Source organism: Achroia grisella, unplaced genomic scaffold (genome assembly GCF_030625045.1).
Source record: "Achroia grisella isolate CSIRO2021 unplaced genomic scaffold, CSIRO_AGI_Agris_v1 utg241, whole genome shotgun sequence".
In the NCBI taxonomy this organism is placed as follows: domain Eukaryota; kingdom Metazoa; phylum Arthropoda; class Insecta; order Lepidoptera; family Pyralidae; genus Achroia; species Achroia grisella.
In genome coordinates, this window is record NW_026712734.1 from 3,966,472 (window position 1) to 3,984,673 (window position 18,202).

The following is an 18,202-nucleotide window of genomic DNA, read 5'->3' on the forward strand; positions in this document are numbered from 1 at the left end:
ATATAATCCGCAACGAGTACGTACGAGGAAGTCTGGCTGTTCGCGACATTGCCAAAAAAATGCTGGAAAACGCGAGGCTGCGATGGTATAGACACGTGAAGAGAAAACCGCCTGATTACGTCGGAAGCCTGGCGCTGCAATTTTCTGTTCCTGGTCGAAGGGGCAGAGGCAGACCAAGGAAGGGATGAGAAAATGTTGCTAGGGACATGATAGAGTGTGAGGTCTCTGGGGACATGATTAAGTGGCGCACAAAAATAAGGAAAGCTGACCCCACCATGTGGGATATATAGCTAAAGTACGATTATTAATTCCAGTCAGTAAAATGACAAGTGCAACTGTCACTGATACAAAAAAGGGTGACCCGCTACAATAGTGATGTCCGGCAATCAATAGACTTAGACATTTAGTCATGCTTTATTTTATTAGGTATCGAAGACTTTTTTTTTTAATTTTAAATATTTAATACATATCGTATTAAACAATATGATTTTAGAAATATGGACTTTACCAGCATATTAAAATTTCTCACTATAACATTATTACAAAAGCTGGGAAAAAATGTAAAAAGAGATTCAGAGGAATTAATACTAGAATTTTTATTTGTATAAAGGCAATTTGATATTGAATAAAAAAAATGTAATCTCGACTAACTTTTAATTGTAAAAACTCGATTCTACCACATCACTGTTTATTTGGGACTAAAAACCTGCAACATTGGAAATGTCATTTTACTGACTGGAAATAATAATCTTACTATAGGGAAAGAGAGAGGTCGTAATACTTGACAGAATGGAATAATTACATAAAAAAAACGGGTCATCTTGTCAGCTTCTTTGACATTACAGTTACTTAATTTAAATATTAAATATTGGTTTAGCGCACTGTATTACTTATGATGATTGCGGGTACATTTTTATTTTTTGGGTTGTTTTTATGATTTAATTTTGAAAAATACATACAACCCCAATCTTCGCCTAGCATCAATCTTTATTTTTTAATTGCGACTTTAATTTTTATGGCAAAGCAACGATTGCCGGGAAAAGTGGTGAGGGTATATTTGAATGTAATATTTAAATAAATGATAAATCGTACAGCTGAAAATGGGCCGCGAGTGCATCGGTCACTACTCGACGCTGCGGCGCTACTGCGTGTTCTCGCACGACGAGCTCGTCTGCAAGATGGCGCTCCAGGCAGACTCCCTCAGCGTCAGCGTCGCGCTCGCAGCCTACCGCGACATGCGCACCATGCTGCACGACGAGCGCAAGCTGCGCAAGGGGCTGCTCGACTGGGTAACTTCATTACCGGTACCCACCGGTACCCACCTGCACCACTCCTCTGACACGTTGAACACCGCATTGAAATATATTAATTCTCATATAACCACCGGCATTTCTTTTATCGTTCATTAGCTGCACCCGCGACTTAGCTCGCGTAGAATTTAACTTGTTTTTCTAAAATAAAAGTAGTCTAAGTAACTCCTTATTACATCAACTACCTGCCAAAAAAAAAACCCCGTCAAAATCGGTCTATTTATTTCAGAGATTAGCTGGAACAAACAGACAGACAGACAAAAATTGTAAAAAATCTTATTTTAGTTATTATTACGGTTATTTCAATATTACAAACAGATAGAGTTTTTAAAAATATTTTACATTTATATTATAAACTTTTAAATTCTTAAATCTCATCTATGTAAGGATACTGTGTGAAGAAACTGTCTTTATACGGTATACTTATATAGATGATTATGTCTAACATTAAATGAAAATTCCGTGCAAGAACTACTATTGCCATGCACACTTATTATTTTTTTAATATAATAGCAACTGCTATGATACTGCTATGTTTGTTGGTCAGGGCGTGACGGAGGCGGAGCGCGAGGCGTTCGAGCTGCTGCCGGACGACGAGCGGCAGTGCCACCTGTGCAAGACCACGTGCTTCCTGTCGAGCGTCACGTGCGCCTGCACCACGCACGTGGCCTGCCTCCGACACCACGCGCTGCTCTGCCGCTGTCCGCCGCCGGCGCACACGCTCCGGTACCACACCACACCCTCATCTACACACCTACACCCCCCCCCCCTGCTATTCTAAGGGGGTTCAACATTAGTTTGAATGCCTAGCGGTTCTCTCAGACTGATGTCGTAACCGCCGAGTGGAAGTTGGCCTTCGGCATACATTCCCCGTCCTATTTTAAAGGGGATCGAAATTACGACGGCTAAAGCCGAGGTTCGAACACGGTGCCCTCAGACTGAAGTCCTATGCGTCCAGCGGGAATTGGCTTTCAGTCGTTCCATAAGTCCTACGGGTTTGAAGTGCCATCAGCACTCGCCCCGTACCGTGAGATGAAGGTACCCTAAATACCTGATAAAGCTGCATAGGCTACAACTGGCCTTCACACTTCACCAAATTGACATCATTAGAATAATTCTCAACGAAAAATACATTGACATCATTAGAATAATTCTCAACGAAAAATACGAAGAACACGTGTATTTAAGTCGTGATTACACATGTCACGGTTAAATAGAAATGGCAGTATTCAAAATCTATAATGTTTTTTACAAGACAATCTAAAGATTTATTTTTTTAAGAAAATTTTTAATTTATTTAAATTATTTTTCCCTTCAAAGTCTTAAATTTACACAGAAGTATTATATATCATTTTAAAAGTATTTAGATAATGATTAAGACGACGTAGTTAATTTAATTGACTTATATAAGAGGAGGAATTCTAGCTTCTAATTTTGAAAAATGATATTTTTCTATTTAACCGACGATATAGGACATTAAAAGTATAAAAATGAGATTTCTAGATATATTAAGATTTCTATGTATATTACATAGTTTTCAATATATATATTATGTATTTACAACGAAATATATCTAAGTATATCAGTTGTCTAGTACCCATAACACGAGTTTAGCGTAGTTTGGGACTAGATAACGCTGTGTGAATTGTACAATAATGTTATCCCTTCCACAGATACCGGTACACATTGGACGAGCTGCCGGCCATGCTGGAGAAACTGAAGAAGAAGTCGGACGAGTTCCGCGAGTGGGCGGAGGCGGTCCAGAACGCGTTGGATCCGGACACGCCCAAGACCTGTGACTTGGACGGACTGAGGGCGTATTTGAAGCGAGCGCACGATTTGAAGGTATTTATTTATATATTTTCTTTGAATAGGTTATATCGTTTATAGAAATAATTTTTTTTTTTTTTATTCTCTTTATTTTTTTTTGGGATTTTTGTGCACATAATGTGACGATGACAATCCCATCGTACCTATACTAAATAACAAAAATGAACTAAAAACTTAATCTAATATGATACCATCCAGAACAATAACTTGGCTGCATCGGAAGCTGGTTCTGCCAATATTTCATGAAATACTCCTACGTCTAACCTATTTAACATTAAAGCTTGGATGGTATATTCTATTTTATATGCGTTACGAACACATTCCATTAAAATATGATGCAGATCTTCTTCTTTTCCACAAGCTAGAAATAAATACATAAGTCCTTATTTTGTTACACTTTGAGCGTGCAAATTTAAATCTGTGTCAATATTAAATTTAACAAGTATTCATATTATTAGCCCTATGTCCAGCAGTGGACGTCTTCCGGGCTGCGATGACGATGATGATGATGATGATGATATTAATTATAATAATTCTCTATAATAAAATGTCAAAAGAATGCGTATGTTCTAATATTGAAATGCTAACGGTTTACGCTAGTGGGGCACCAGTTGAGGATAATAAAATTTGTATGAGGTCAGGTTAGTTTGCCCTTCGTGACAAATTCGCCAATAAGTTATCACGATGGTTTCCAGGGGGAACTGTGAAAAGCGAGGTCAACCTGACATGGTACATTGCTAGCAATAAGATCATCAGTCCACATTACTACCAATCCCCTTTTCCATAACGTTATGTATACGGAACTTTTTTATATTACTATGGGTGGGCGTTTGATTTATAATTGGTGTGCATGACATAAAACCACTGCTGCAATATTGGCTTAAACATTTTTTTTTGGGGATGATAATGGAATGGTGCACCCGCCTGCGCTAACGGTTTACGCTGGCGGTGCACCAGTGGAGGATGATAAGATGAGCATGAGGTCAGGTCAGTTAGCCCATCGTGACAAATTCTTTATATTAAACACGATGGGTGGGAACCACGTTTGATGACAAGGTACATTGCTAGCAATGGGGTTATCAATCCACATTACTAACAATCCCCTTCCCCCCAAATGGTTTTAACAGTTGGTTTAGCTAGCTTAACTCGGGACTTGGGCGCTGTGTGAATGTTATTGTCCTATTGGATTATAATTATATGGTGTGGGTGTCGTCACAGATGCACAAGACGGAGCTGGTGCGCGCGCTGGAGACGGGCATCGAGGACGCGGAGAAGTGCGCGTCCGTGATCGCACAGCTCGACCTCAACAAGATGCGCACCCGCACCAGGCACCACGACCCCAAGTACCGCCTCACGCTGCACGAGCTCACGCTCTTCGCGGCCGAGATCGACGGGCTCGCCTGCGTGCTGCCTGAAGGTATCTATTGCTTTTATTGAGGGTTTTGGACCATTGATAGTTGCTAAGACTTGTGACACTGCGACCTGCATAGACCTATTGTGCCCTTTACAAAGTTCGCTGCCTAGACCCGACAGGTAGGACATTGAAGGATGTTCTCAGGACCGATGGTTTTTATCTCCTCAAGAAAGAGTGTAAACTTTCCAAAGGATATATTTCGTTTATAGATGTGTGGTCTACAACCACATAGAATATGTAGTGGCGTTTGCTCTTCAATTTGCCAAATCTGCAGATTTTTGTTGTGCATAGGCCTAGGTTTGCCATATGTTTGTTCCAAAGCCAGTAGCTAGCATACAATAAATAGTACAATTATATACTCACTACCTAGATGCTACAGATAACAAATAAGTAACGCTGCAGTCGTGGGGGGATAGCCACTGCGCTACAGACTAATAAGATAACCAGTCTTACAGTGATGTTCATCATTACACCTACTTTGTAGAGATAAAGTAATAATTATATCACGTCATTAAATGTTAGGATGCCAGACGCGACGAGCTGAAAGCCAGATCACCTGCGGCTATCTGCTATCTATGCTCACATGCCCGCAATGTGCGAGGATTTTTACAAACACAATTGGGTACATAAGTCACATGCGAGCACATCAAAGACAAAACCGGAGTTGAAGACAGTTGCCGTGGCCGAAATCGGCCGGGATTACATCATCATCATTAGAAGTTAGTTGTAATATATACTCTGTGTCACCAGGTTCAGCAGTCAAGGAAGTGTTGCGGCAAACTTCAGAGTTCGAGAGTCGAGCTACAGAACTCCTCAACAAAGACTTAGATAAGACTGACTCTACTTATATGAGGGAATTGGAGGAGGTGTGTATCACTTGATATTGTTAGTTTTTTTAAACAGATATAGTGAAATGAAATGGTATATATTTGATAGATACTTACAGTTATTATCGATTTAAAATAAAAATGGATCAATATAATTAAAACACACAAAACAAAACAAAAAAATCACATGTTTAAAAATTAATAAAATATTAATACATAAAAATTTTGTTACATGATAATGAAAATTTATATGTCTACTCGATAGATCTGAGAATAGTTTTATATCTATTTTATACTCCTAATTGATAAGGGTGGCCCACCTCGAATATTTTTTCTTTAATTCTTTTTTATTACCATACTGTACAAATACATATTACCCTATATTTTCACCCTTTACCATCAACCCCTATTTTTTAATGGTGATAATAATTTATATGGTAAAAGAGTAAACAGTGCAGCAATGATTTACAAGAAGACTCGAGTCTATTACTGATTATGTTCGGTATAATTTTCGTGTACCCTCACTACAATATTATTGTCAAGTACAATACCATAATATGATAAATTGTAACGTTAAACAGGTGGTAGAATTGGGCTCACAATTGTGCATAGTCCTGCCACAACTGCCGGCGTTACAAGCGCGGCTGCAGCAGGTCAAGTTTATAGAAGAGGTTCGGTCGTACCGCGAGGACTGTTCCACACTCAGCCCCGAGGTTATCGACAGGCTTCTGCAGGAGGGGGGCACGGTGGTGCCGCATCACAGGGTCGAGGTGGAACGGGCGATGTTGTACAAGCTCAAAGGTATTGGTTAAATTTAATAAGTTGTGCACATCTTGTTTGATAAGCAATATGATGCCCTATCTGGAATGTTCCATCTTAGAAATCGGAGGCATGCTTTTAGTTGTTATGCAATTCTACTAATCAAGAACGTCAGCTGATTTAATATTAAAGACCTATTCGTTGTCGATTTTATAATAAATAATACTTTATTTTGTACGACTAAATTATAAAAAAAAATCATTACTTTCAGAACTAATCACGCGGGTTATGAGTAACGTTACAGTGCTAGCCTTAGTATATTCCGTCTGACTAACATAACATAATAACCTGTATATTCAGTTGTGCACACAGTACCCACAAGTCTCGATTTGGGTGCCGATGGCGCCGAGCTAGTATCGATACGTTGGTTTCTGTGACAGGTCAAGTGGAGGAGTGGGAGACGCGGGCGCGGGCGGTGCTGGTGGAGGGGTCGGCGGGGGTCGCGGGGGGTGCGGGGGGCGCGGCGCACTACAGCACGCTGTCCGAGCTGGAGGCGCTGGTGGCCGACGCCGACCGCGTGGAGGCCGCGCTGCCGTCGCGGCCACCGCTCGCCGCCGCCCTCACGCACGCCCGCGACTGGCTCGCCAAGGTACGCGCGCTCTCTATCCACCGTACCTACATATTTACGCCTTTGTATAACGTCTAGCACCCCGGCAACACACTCGGAGAGTACATTCTTGTAATCTTGCAACACACTTTAGTATTGGAACCATAGGTGTTTGGAAGATCCGGCTCGAAGGACCAATATTTGCAGTTTACTAAGGAAATTTTATAGAAGTATATCAAATTTTAAATATAAAATATATTTTCTATTTAAAGAAATGATAAAATTTTGTACGACTGATTGACTGAGCGATACTGTTGTCTTAATTTGTACCGTACAAGTTGCAAAGAAGCATGTCTGTGATGAGCGCTCTTTATTTATGAATTGTCACTCAAACTTCTTACATATTACTCTTTTTATGTCTTTAGTATATATTTAACACTTTAACTGCGGAACGAAACAATTGTATTAGTATACAAGCGTTGGAAAAATCTATGTAAGTACAAGTCTCGCTTGATCTGTTTGCGCGTATATACAATATATATACGTACTAACCAACGCCAGGCGAGTGAAAGTGCGCACGCTATAGCGAATCCTTCGACTTGCGACTGACTTGCCAATTCGCAGCAGTTAGTGTTAATTTTCATTATCAAACCTTTAAAGAGTTGTGTGTACACTCCCCTTTAGGGTTAGTTTTGTGACCTACTTGGTTGAGAACCTGGGAGCTTGTAATGATACAGCCGAGAGACAGAATATAAGTGTTTTTATTGTATTTTTTTTTTCGGACTACTCTAATGCTGTTGGCCGTAGCTAGCCTTTACAGCTTCACCGGACGTTATGGGGCGAGTGCAGATGCCACTCCAAACCCGCAGAAGGACTTATGGAGCGGCTGAAGGCTAACTCCTGCCTGACGGATACGACTTTAATCTGAGGGCACCACTAGGGGTTCGAACCTCGGCTCAGGCCGTCGTAATTTCGATCCCCGTTTGAATTGGACGGGGGTTTTTATTGTAAAAATATTTCTGCTTTATATACCATTTTATACGTGTCGTTTTTAAGCGCAGCTGCAGGTAACAACGGCCTGAAGGTCGCGCAGCTGTGTTTATAATGTTACACGTGCCGTGCGATAAGGATTCTAGGAAGTGGATGGTAGCACGTGTAGAAACTTGCTACAAACCTTTTAAATCTTAGTTTTTTTTTTATGAGTAATGGGGGCTGCCTGAAAACCAGCGCTGTATAGGTGCACCTCACTAAGGTTGTGCTTATATCAGCAACAGCTGAGGCAGCTCCTATTGCCAACTTCCATGTTATTATTTATTTCTTGTTTTGTGTGTTATTGTAAATTGTATTATTTGTGTTATGTTGGCAATAAATCAATTATCTATCTATCTATCTATCTAAATAGTGACGTCGTTTTGTTCAGGTGGAAGAAATGCAGTCCAAAGATCTATACCCGTACATGCACAGCGTGGAAGTACTAGTGAAGCGCAGTCAATCAATACCACTGGCGTTGTACGAGAAGGATCAGCTCGCAGCCGCATTACTCTCAGCTAAGGAATGGAAGAGGGGCGCCGCGGAAATGTTCCTGAAAAAGGTAATTAATTGAAAAACAGGTCCAGAACTTATTGCTGTTAAATAGAAGAGAGAAATGTGTTTTGACAATAGGAAATATTGTCTTTAGTGTTAACATTATGTTCTACTTCTGAAACGGGTGAGGTAGAGTTTGAAAAAATCGTCATCTTAGATATTTCTGTTCCCGTTTGAAGCACGAGTTATGACAGTGAAATTGCAGGGTAAATGGTATTTTAACCGTTAGGAACGACAACACTCGAGGGGTACCACGTGTTTACTTATATCTTAACCGTTATATCTATGTAGGTAGTACAAAGTGTAATCGTGGACTATTGACAGAGCTGGCCGTACTCGCTGCTGGAGGCGCTGTCCCCGCGGACGGAGAGCGCGCCGGCCCCGCGGCGGCGCGGGCGGGGCGCGGGGGGCGCGGCGGCGGGGGGCGCGGGGGGCGCGGGCGCGGCGGCGGGGGGCGCGGCCGGGGGCGCCGAGCCCGCGCCCTCCTCGCTGGAGGCCGACCAGTTCCTGCGCAACTTCAGCGAGGACTCCACGCCCACGGAGATCGTCGCCGCCTTCAAGCAGGCCGAGCACCGCGAGCTCACCGCCATCAAGGAACTTAGGTAATACTGGTCATGTGAAATGATAGTCATTTTAAAAAAATGCAAGTGATTGATATTAGTAACTTTAATTTGCTTTATGAAGGTCTGTTTTTTGAAGTAAAATTACGATTAAGCGCAGATCTAGTATCAGAAGTTCGCTAATTAAAAAATTCTCAAGAATTGATAATGTTGAACTCTCAGTATTATCATTTTAAATTGATTGAGGTCTGTAATTTAAAAATACTTCTACCTATTACCTACCTACACCGTATATCATCGCCTTAAGGTCGATGAACATACTCTAAAGTACGTCGAGTAATTCACTGATTTCACATCTGGCTCCCACATTCCACCAAATTTTGGCATATAAACTATCATATATTTTGGCTCAATTTAATGGAAATTCAATACTTAACATATTGTTATAGAGCGCGTAATATGCGCAAAGAAGTACGGACATCAGGCGGCGCGGCTGCTGCTTCCGGCGGGGGAGGAGGCGCGGGGACGGTGCCCACGTTCTGCGTGTGCCAGAAGCGGCAGTACGGCGTCATGACGCAGTGCGAGCTCTGCAAGGACTGGTTCCACGGTACCTGCCTGTACCTTTTTTCAGTCAATTTAGACCTGACATTAGAGCGAATATTACTAATTATTGTCATGTTTACAGCGTCGTGCATCGCCGCGGCCAAAGACGAAAGAGAGGAGTCCCCGGAACGGGATCGCGATAGAAACGAGCGCGTAGATGTACCGTTCCCGGCCGAACCCAAGTTCCTGTGTCCCGACTGCGTGCGTACTAAACGCCCGCGACTCGACCGTATCCTGGCTTTGCTGGTGAGTTTTTTACGTTATTTTCTACTAGACGTATTTATTTATTTGTTAAAGGAAAACCAAGGCTGACTATACTTAAATAAAATTAATATAAATGTCATACTAAGCCACTGACAGGCTTTCACAAATAGTATGGGTAGCTTATTTTATACATTAATTTGTGATATTGCTCGTCTGTTTACTACTTTTCATTTGATTGCATCTAGAAGTTTTTGTTTTTGATGGTAACTAACTACCATCTTATTGGAGATGTGTGGTAGGATGTGAAGTAACGTGTGACGGTATGTGGTCGCAGGTGTGGCTGCAGAAGCTGCCGGTGCGGTTGGCGGAGGGCGAGGCGCTGCAGTGCGTGACGGAGCGCGCCATGGCCTGGCAGGACGCCGCGCGCGCCGCGCTCGCCGCGCTACCCGAGCACGCGCAGGTACTCTACTACTGTACTACTGTACTACTGTACTACTGGCGGAGGGCGAGGCGCTGCAGTGCGTGACGGAGCGCGCCATGGCCTGGCAGGACGCCGCGCGCGCCGCGCTCGCCGCGCTACCCGAGCACGCGCAGGTACTCTACTACTGTACTACTGTACTACTGTACTACTGTACTACTGGCGGAGGGCGAGGCGCTGCAGTGCGTGACGGAGCGCGCCATGGCCTGGCAGGACGCCGCGCGCGCCGCGCTCGCCGCGCTACCCGAGCACGCGCAGGTACTCTACTACTGTACTACTGTACTACTGTACTACTGTACTACTGGCGGAGGGCGAGGCGCTGCAGTGCGTGACGGAGCGCGCCATGGCCTGGCAGGACGCCGCGCGCGCCGCGCTCGCCGCGCTGCCCGAGCACGCGCAGGTACTCTACTACTGTACTACTGTACTACTGTACTACTGGCGGAGGGCGAGGCGCTGCAGTGCGTGACGGAGCGCGCCATGGCCTGGCAGGACGCCGCGCGCGCCGCGCTCGCCGCGCTACCCGAGCACGCGCAGGTACTCTACTACTGTACTACTGTACTACTGTACTACTGTACTACTGGCGGAGGGCGAGGCGCTGCAGTGCGTGACGGAGCGCGCCATGGCCTGGCAGGACGCCGCGCGCGCCGCGCTCGCCGCGCTACCCGAGCACGCGCAGGTACTCTACTACTGTACTACTGTACTACTGTACTACTCTACTACTGTACTACTGTACTACTGGCGGAGGGCGAGGCGCTGCAGTGGTCCAGACCGACCAACGAGCGAGTTATATATTGAAAAAAAGAACTAAATAATACATATTTTCTAAAAATTATTTCGTATTATACGGAATGATCCTTCGAACCGGATAATGTGAATTTCGTATAAATTGTTTTAAATATACATAAATTGGACTGCGACGGACTATTGTACATATTTCTAATAATGCTTTTTTTTGTACAGGTAAATAGAGAAAAAGCTGACAAATTAAATGCAGAATTAAAGAAAGCAACAGGAAGAGTACACGATACGCACATGTCACAAAACCCCAGGTAACATATACAACAAAATATAAATGTAAATTCAATTATTTTATCGAATTAGAAGACTATATCTATATAGTCTTTTTAATCTAGTCTATACATATAAATAAAATTGGAGTGTTTGTTTGTAATATTGAACTAACCGTTTTTTCCAATGCATATGAATATAAATACAGTATATACACCAAAATAACATTTTTTACAATTTTTGTCTGTCTGCCTGTCTGTGTGTTTATTCAGGCTAATCTCTGAAATGGCTGGACCGATTTGACGGGACTTTTTTTGGCAGGTAGATTATGTAATAAGAAGTAACTTACGTTACTTATATTTTAGAAAAATAAAGTTAAACTCCACGCGTACGAAGTCGCGGGAACAGCTAGTCTAAAATATAGATTTTGTCAGTCTATAGTCTATATTTCAATTTGGCACTAAATGTATGGACGTTCGTGAAATTTCTCATATAACAGTGTGTTCGTTTTACAGATCGTCTGCGAGCGTGGAGCACGCGTACAGCGCTACGCCACGAACCACGTCTGCGAGGCCTGCGCCCGCAGTGCTGCACAAGCTGGAAGACCTCATGCTGGAGGGTGATCTCCTGGAGGTCTGTAACCATGAACTAATTGCCGTCGGTCCGATTTTACGCGCATTTTTTTAGTTTCATTGCATAAGTGTTGCGTATTTATTAATGTTGGGTTAAAGTAATATAATCTAAATTTCAGTAATAAACAGTTTGGGAGATTTTTAAAGTCTACTTTTTACTCACTGATGTCATTATATAGTCTATTTTTATATGACTCACAGCAAAACCTAGTGAGGTAAATGTAATGTCTAAATTGTAGTAATAAACAGATTTTTTTTACAGTCCGTTATTCACTATCTGATGTCATTGTATGATCCTCTTACTGGTATTTAGACACGAGTCAGTTTATTTTTTTGTCCCTCGCGCCATCATATGGGAGGATCATATGACGGCGTGACGGACCGAAAAACTACCTATTTGGAGTAGGTAGTGAGTAAACGTGTGTCCGTGGTCAGGTCCGGCTGGAGGAGCAGGCGCAGGTGTGGGCGGCGGTGTGGGCGGCGCGCGCGGCCGAGGGGCGGCGCGGGGCGCGCGTCATGGACGCGGGGCGCCGCAAGAGACCGCAGCGCGCGCCCCGACACCTGCCCACCAAGCGCACCAGGCCGCATCTAGCGCGTACGTATCGTATACGACGTGATGGACGCGGGGCGCCGCAAGAGACCGCAGCGCGCGCCCCCGACACCTGCCCACCAAGCGCACCAGGCCGCATCTAGCGCGTACGTATCGTATACGACGTGATGGACGCGGGGCGCCGCAAGAGACCGCAGCGCGCGCCCCGACACCTGCCCACCAAGCGCACCAGGCCGCATCTAGCGCGTACGTATCGTATACGACGTGATGGACGCGGGGCGCCGCAAGAGACCGCAGCGCGCGCCCCGACACCTGCCCACCAAGCGCACCAGGCCGCATCTAGCGCGTACGTATCGTATACGACGTGATGGACGCGGGGCGCCGCAAGAGACCGCAGCGCGCGCCCCGACACCTGCCCACCAAGCGCACCAGGCCGCATCTAGCGCGTACGTATCGTATACGACGTGATGGACGCGGGGCGCCGCAAGAGACCGCAGCGCGCGCCCCGACACCTGCCCACCAAGCGCACCAGGCCGCATCTAGCGCGTACGTATCGTATACGACGTGATGGACGCGGGGCGCCGCAAGAGACCGCAGCGCGCGCCCCGACACCTGCCCACCAAGCGCACCAGGCCGCATCTAGCGCGTACGTATCGTATACGACGTGATGGACGCGGGGCGCCGCAGCCCGCAGCGCGCGCCCCGACACCTGCCCACCAAGCGCACCAGGCCGCATCTAGCGCGTACGTATCGTATACGACGTGATGGACGCGGGGCGCCGCAAGAGACCGCAGCGCGCGCCCCGTTATGGAGGCCGCCTAGCGCGTACGTATCGTATACGACGTGATGGACGCGGGGCGCCTTAAGCGCGCGTGAACCTGCCCACCAAGCGCACCAGGCCGCATCTAGCGCGTACGTATCGTATACGACGTGATGGACGCGGGGCGCCGACGCAGCGCGCGAAATTTTACTAGCGCACCAGGCCGCATCTAGCGCGTACGTATCGTATACGACGTGATGGACGCGGGGCGCCGCAAGAGACCGCAGCGCGCGCCCCGACACCTGCCCACCAAGCGCACCAGGCCGCATCTAGCGCGTACGTATCGTATACGACGTGATGGACGCGGGGCGCTTCAGTTCTCCGCAGCGCGCGCCCCGACACCTGCCCATTCAATAGCGCACCAGGCCGCATCTAGCGCGTACGTATCGTATACGACGTGATGGACGCGGGGCGCCGTCACCGCAGCGCGCGCCCCGATCGACCTGCCCACCAAGCGCACCAGGCCGCATCTAGCGCGTACGTATCGTATACGACGTGATGGACGCGGGGCGCCGCGAGACCGCAGCGCGCGCCCCGACACCTGCCCACCAAGCGCACCAGGCCGCATCTAGCGCGTACGTATCGTATACGACGTGACGGACGCGGGGCGCCGCAAGAGACCGCAGCGCGCGCCCCGACACCTGCCCACCAAGCGCACCAGGCCGCATCTAGCGCGTACGTATCGTATACGACGTGATGGACGCGGGGCGCCGCAAGAGACCGCAGCGCGCGCCCCGACACCAGCCCACCAAGCGCACCAGGCCGCATCTAGCGCGTACGTATCGTATACGACGTGATGGACGCGGGGCGCCGCAAGAGACTAATACATCAGCGCGCGCTGTTTAGACACCTGCCCACGAGCGCATTTAGGCCGCATCTATGCGTACGTATCGTATACGACGTGATGGACGCGGGGCGCCGCCATTGACCGCAGCGCGCGCCCCGACACCTGCCCATCATTAGCGTAAAAAAGGCCGTTATTTTAAAAATATATTAAAATACGACGTAGTTTGTTTTTAGATACACTAAGGCGCGGAGTACCCAATGTAAGGATTATTCGAATATTGTAAACCCGTCCTTTTTCATGTATTTTCTTTGACATCACTAACTACACTATCATCTCCTGTGTATACCGTAAGGTCCAGGTTATGGACCTTACGGTATACCTTATCTGTCACCCTTAACCTTTGTGAATTTTGAGACCTGAGAGTTTTCTCCTTTGTTTTATTTTCATATACTTAATTTCTATCGACTGTAGAAATTTTATTAAAATTATTTTCTTTTACAGCTACGGTGGCACCAAAAGCGACATTAAAACGCGGCTCCGCTACCACCACAAACTATTTAAACAGAAAACAGGTATGTTATACTAAAACAATATTTTTTCTAATAATATTATTACTAATATTGTTATGATTCTGTTACAATACATTCAAATCATTCAATCTCGAATGAAATAAATTAACTTGATGCTTTATTTTAAAATGTGTAATTTGATTTTATCGGAAATTTGTCATTTTGTCTCCTCCGATCGATCCCCCGTCCAATTCAAACGGGGATCAATATTACGACGGCCTGAGCCGAGGTTCGAACCCCTAGCGGTGTCCTCAGACTAAACTCGTATCCGTCCGGCGGGAGTTGGCCTTTAATCGCACCATAAGTCCTTACTTTGGTTTGGAGTGCCATCTGCGCTCGCCCGCTATCGTCCGGTGAAGTTGTAAAGGTCAGCTGCGGCCAACAGCATATAGTCCGAAAAAAAAAATGTGATTTTGAATTCGATATTATATATTATTATTTATATATGATAGTATTTATTATTATTATTTTTCAAATAATCAAAAAGTCAAAATTGTTTGATGGCACGTCAATGACCCCATTAAACATTTTTTGGAAAAAATGGCACGTTGATGCATAAAGGTTCGCCTACCCAGGGTTTTACGTGCTGTATAGTTTTCTAGGTGTTTTCTACGTCTATTATGTATGAATTTACATTGTACAGTACATTGTAACACAAGCTCTGCTTAGCTTGTAACTAGATGGCGCTGTGTTAATTGTATAAGTTTATTATTTCAACTAACAATTACACATCAAAATTTTAAACATTAATTTTTTAAGAACACATCCATATATTTTCTAATGTGAGTCGCGTATAACCTAGTATTTGTGTATCGGCAGGGTGTGTCGTCAGGCTCAGGCCTGATGATGAGGAAGCACTACATGGCGCGGCAGGAGCGCCGCAAACGAGGACTGGCCGCATCCACCAGGGGCAAGCACGCGCGGCAGGCCAGGCTCGGTAAGTGGTTAACTTATCACTTCATAATTTTGTCCCGTTTTTAATAAAAATTTTCAGAAAGAGTAGAATAGAATGTCATTTAACTAAATAAATTTACATTGAAGCAGTTTTGAATAGTGATTAATTATTTAATCTACCGCTCATTTGGAAAGCTGTCTCATCACAAGAAGAACGAGCAAGAAACTTGTGTGTTGCTCTTTTAAATAATTTAGTTGTAACTTTACATTTTTAAGTCGAAATATGTGAATACAAACTTATTGATACGCAGAATAAAGACGTGGAGATATCTCAAACGAGCTGATATTATAGCGATAACAACTAATATACTAGGAAATGTTTATTCTTAATTTAAGAGCCACGCTCTTGTCGGTTGAGCTCTTGCCACTTTCCACGATCTACCATCATGCTCTTTAAACGTTGATACAACTGCTCCAGTTTTGGTTATAATTAGCTTGAAGTAACTGTGCCTTGGTCTTCCCTTCGCCTCTTTACTTCTTGTTCACAACACAAACACTGCACTGATTTTTGAACTTTTTTTAACGGTTGAAAGGCAATTGACATAATAAATCAAGAAAACGAAACTATATCGCGTTGTAATTTTGTCTTAGCGCCATCTAGTAGCGAAGAAAACTAAATTTATTATTATTATGGTTTATCGTACACTTCTAGTTGCCCCTTAATAATAATATTCACATGCGCCGTATTAAGTGTGCTAACATTTTCACTCGTTTATCTTATATTGTACTAGCTACTCACCCCGGCTTGGCACGGGTGTACATGTATTTATATAAACCTTCCTCTTGAGTCACTCTATCTATTAAAAAAAACTACTTCGAAATCCGTTGCGAAGTTTTAAAGATTTAAGCATACATAGGGACGGACAGACAGCGACAGCGACTTTTGCTTTTCACCCTGTGTAGTTCTTCTATACTTCTTCATTTCTTACTTTTTCTTTCCAGCAATTTTTTTTATCTTTTTCCAACACATTTCAAAAGATTCTAGTTTGTTCCTTTCTCTTTGACTTAATAACTAGGAAATATAAGAAGACAATTTAGGGATCACATACATACATACTCTTAATGTTTTGTTTTTACTACGAGAAGAATACGTCATTGTGGTCGTTTGCAGGTGGCGCTGCTGGTGGCGGTGGTACCCGACGGCGGGCTGCAGCCGAGCGTCGAAGCAGCAGCTCATCGCCGTCGTCGGCGGAAGACGACGAGGACTGCGCAGCCGCAGACTGCCTGCGCCCCACCGGTAACTTTTATTTTAAATCTTATGATCTTCTTTACTTTGCTTATTTGGGGTGACATGTGGGTAGGGGAGTGTAGATGATGATTACGTCATCGGTAGGTATTTACTTTTTTACACGAAATGCAACCCTCACATTCCCTTTGCTAAAAAACAATTAATTAATTTTAAAATGTTTATATAAGCATGGGGGGGCTAAGACTAAGAGTAAGAGCTTTGCTTACTTTTGCTGTCAAGGCAAAATGGGGGCTCAATAATTGTAATAAATCTTCTCACGTAATACTTGAACGGCTCCTTATCGCGGAGCTGTATCGACGTGCCAGTACATTTGTACAGATGTATATATAGGGTGTGGTGGGTGCAGGTAAGGAGGTGGACTGGGTGCAGTGCGACGGCGGATGCGACCAGTGGTTCCACATGCACTGCGTGGGGCTGAGCCGCGGCGCGCTCCGCGACGACGACGACTACGTGTGCGGGGCCTGCGCGCCGCCGTCATCCTCGGCGACGCACACGCCCACCCGCTCCACTAATGTAATGTAATGCGACCCTATACATTGGACTTATTCGTCTTCGCCAGCGATATATGTAACATTGGAGTTATCTAATTGTGTTCTCCATTCTTCGCCAGCGGTATATGTAACATTGGAGTTATCAAATTGTGTTCTCCATTCTTCGCCAGCGATATATGTAACATTGGACTTATTTAATTGTCTTCGCTGACGGTATATGTAATATTGGACTTGTCTAATTGTGATCTCCATTCTTCACCAACGGTATATGTAAAATTGGACTTGAACTGTCTTCTAGATTCTTCGACCGCGATATATAACTTCGTTTTAACTACGCCAATGTTTTATCTATCTATCTATCTATTAATGTACAGAATTTGAAAGGATATAAGTTCTCGAAGTTACATAAATGATGTGAAATCACAATAAAATGCTGACTTTATTGGTTGTGTAATGATTATTACTGATATGTGACTGGTAATTTTGTTTTAAATTTTTATCTAACGGTCAGGAATGAAAGAGTGGAATGTACGAAAGGTCGTTTTAAAGTTCAAAGCGAGAATTCGGTTCAATGTAAGTGATTTTTTTAATGTTCATTCATTCATAAATTAAGAGCGACGCTCTTGTCGGAGCTCACTCCGTTACTTTCTACGATTTTCCATCATACTCTTTTAACATTGATACGTCACGATGTGTACTAAATAAATAAGTAATGTACCAAAATAAAATTATTAAAAGGTTTTTTTGATAGTCCAGTAGAGGTTTGCACGCAAATTTGTAGCTTTCAATATATATGCCGATATGATGTAAGAGTTTTTATTTTCTACATAGGGGTATTCGTTTTTTCTTTCCTGCTTGCTTTTTACTACATTCTGAAAATCCAGACACATTGTAAGTCTATATATATTGAAAGCAACAAATTATATATATATATATTTATAGCTTTCTTTATTTTATTTATATGAC

General features: G+C 44.2%; 1 protein-coding gene across 1 annotated transcript in view; it reads left to right on the forward strand.

Moving 5' to 3' along the window:
• Positions 1 to 17,950, forward strand: part of LOC131842558 (lysine-specific demethylase 5) — a 37,067-nt gene extending 19,117 nt beyond the window's left edge. The window contains exons 14-32 of the mRNA XM_059191129.1: positions 1,095 to 1,289; positions 1,858 to 2,036; positions 2,984 to 3,155; positions 4,359 to 4,557; positions 5,305 to 5,420; positions 5,963 to 6,182; positions 6,581 to 6,789; positions 8,168 to 8,338; positions 8,656 to 8,933; positions 9,341 to 9,498; positions 9,577 to 9,740; positions 10,033 to 10,158; positions 11,137 to 11,225; positions 11,700 to 11,817; positions 12,252 to 12,429; positions 14,475 to 14,545; positions 15,362 to 15,479; positions 16,608 to 16,733; positions 17,092 to 17,950. Coding sequence (XP_059047112.1) covers positions 1,095 to 1,289; positions 1,858 to 2,036; positions 2,984 to 3,155; positions 4,359 to 4,557; positions 5,305 to 5,420; positions 5,963 to 6,182; positions 6,581 to 6,789; positions 8,168 to 8,338; positions 8,656 to 8,933; positions 9,341 to 9,498; positions 9,577 to 9,740; positions 10,033 to 10,158; positions 11,137 to 11,225; positions 11,700 to 11,817; positions 12,252 to 12,429; positions 14,475 to 14,545; positions 15,362 to 15,479; positions 16,608 to 16,733; positions 17,092 to 17,267 — 3,063 coding nt within the window. The 3' untranslated portion in view covers positions 17,268 to 17,950. The remainder of the gene's footprint in view (positions 1 to 1,094; positions 1,290 to 1,857; positions 2,037 to 2,983; positions 3,156 to 4,358; positions 4,558 to 5,304; positions 5,421 to 5,962; positions 6,183 to 6,580; positions 6,790 to 8,167; positions 8,339 to 8,655; positions 8,934 to 9,340; positions 9,499 to 9,576; positions 9,741 to 10,032; positions 10,159 to 11,136; positions 11,226 to 11,699; positions 11,818 to 12,251; positions 12,430 to 14,474; positions 14,546 to 15,361; positions 15,480 to 16,607; positions 16,734 to 17,091) is intronic.
• The last annotated feature ends 252 nt before the right edge of the window (positions 17,951 to 18,202 follow it).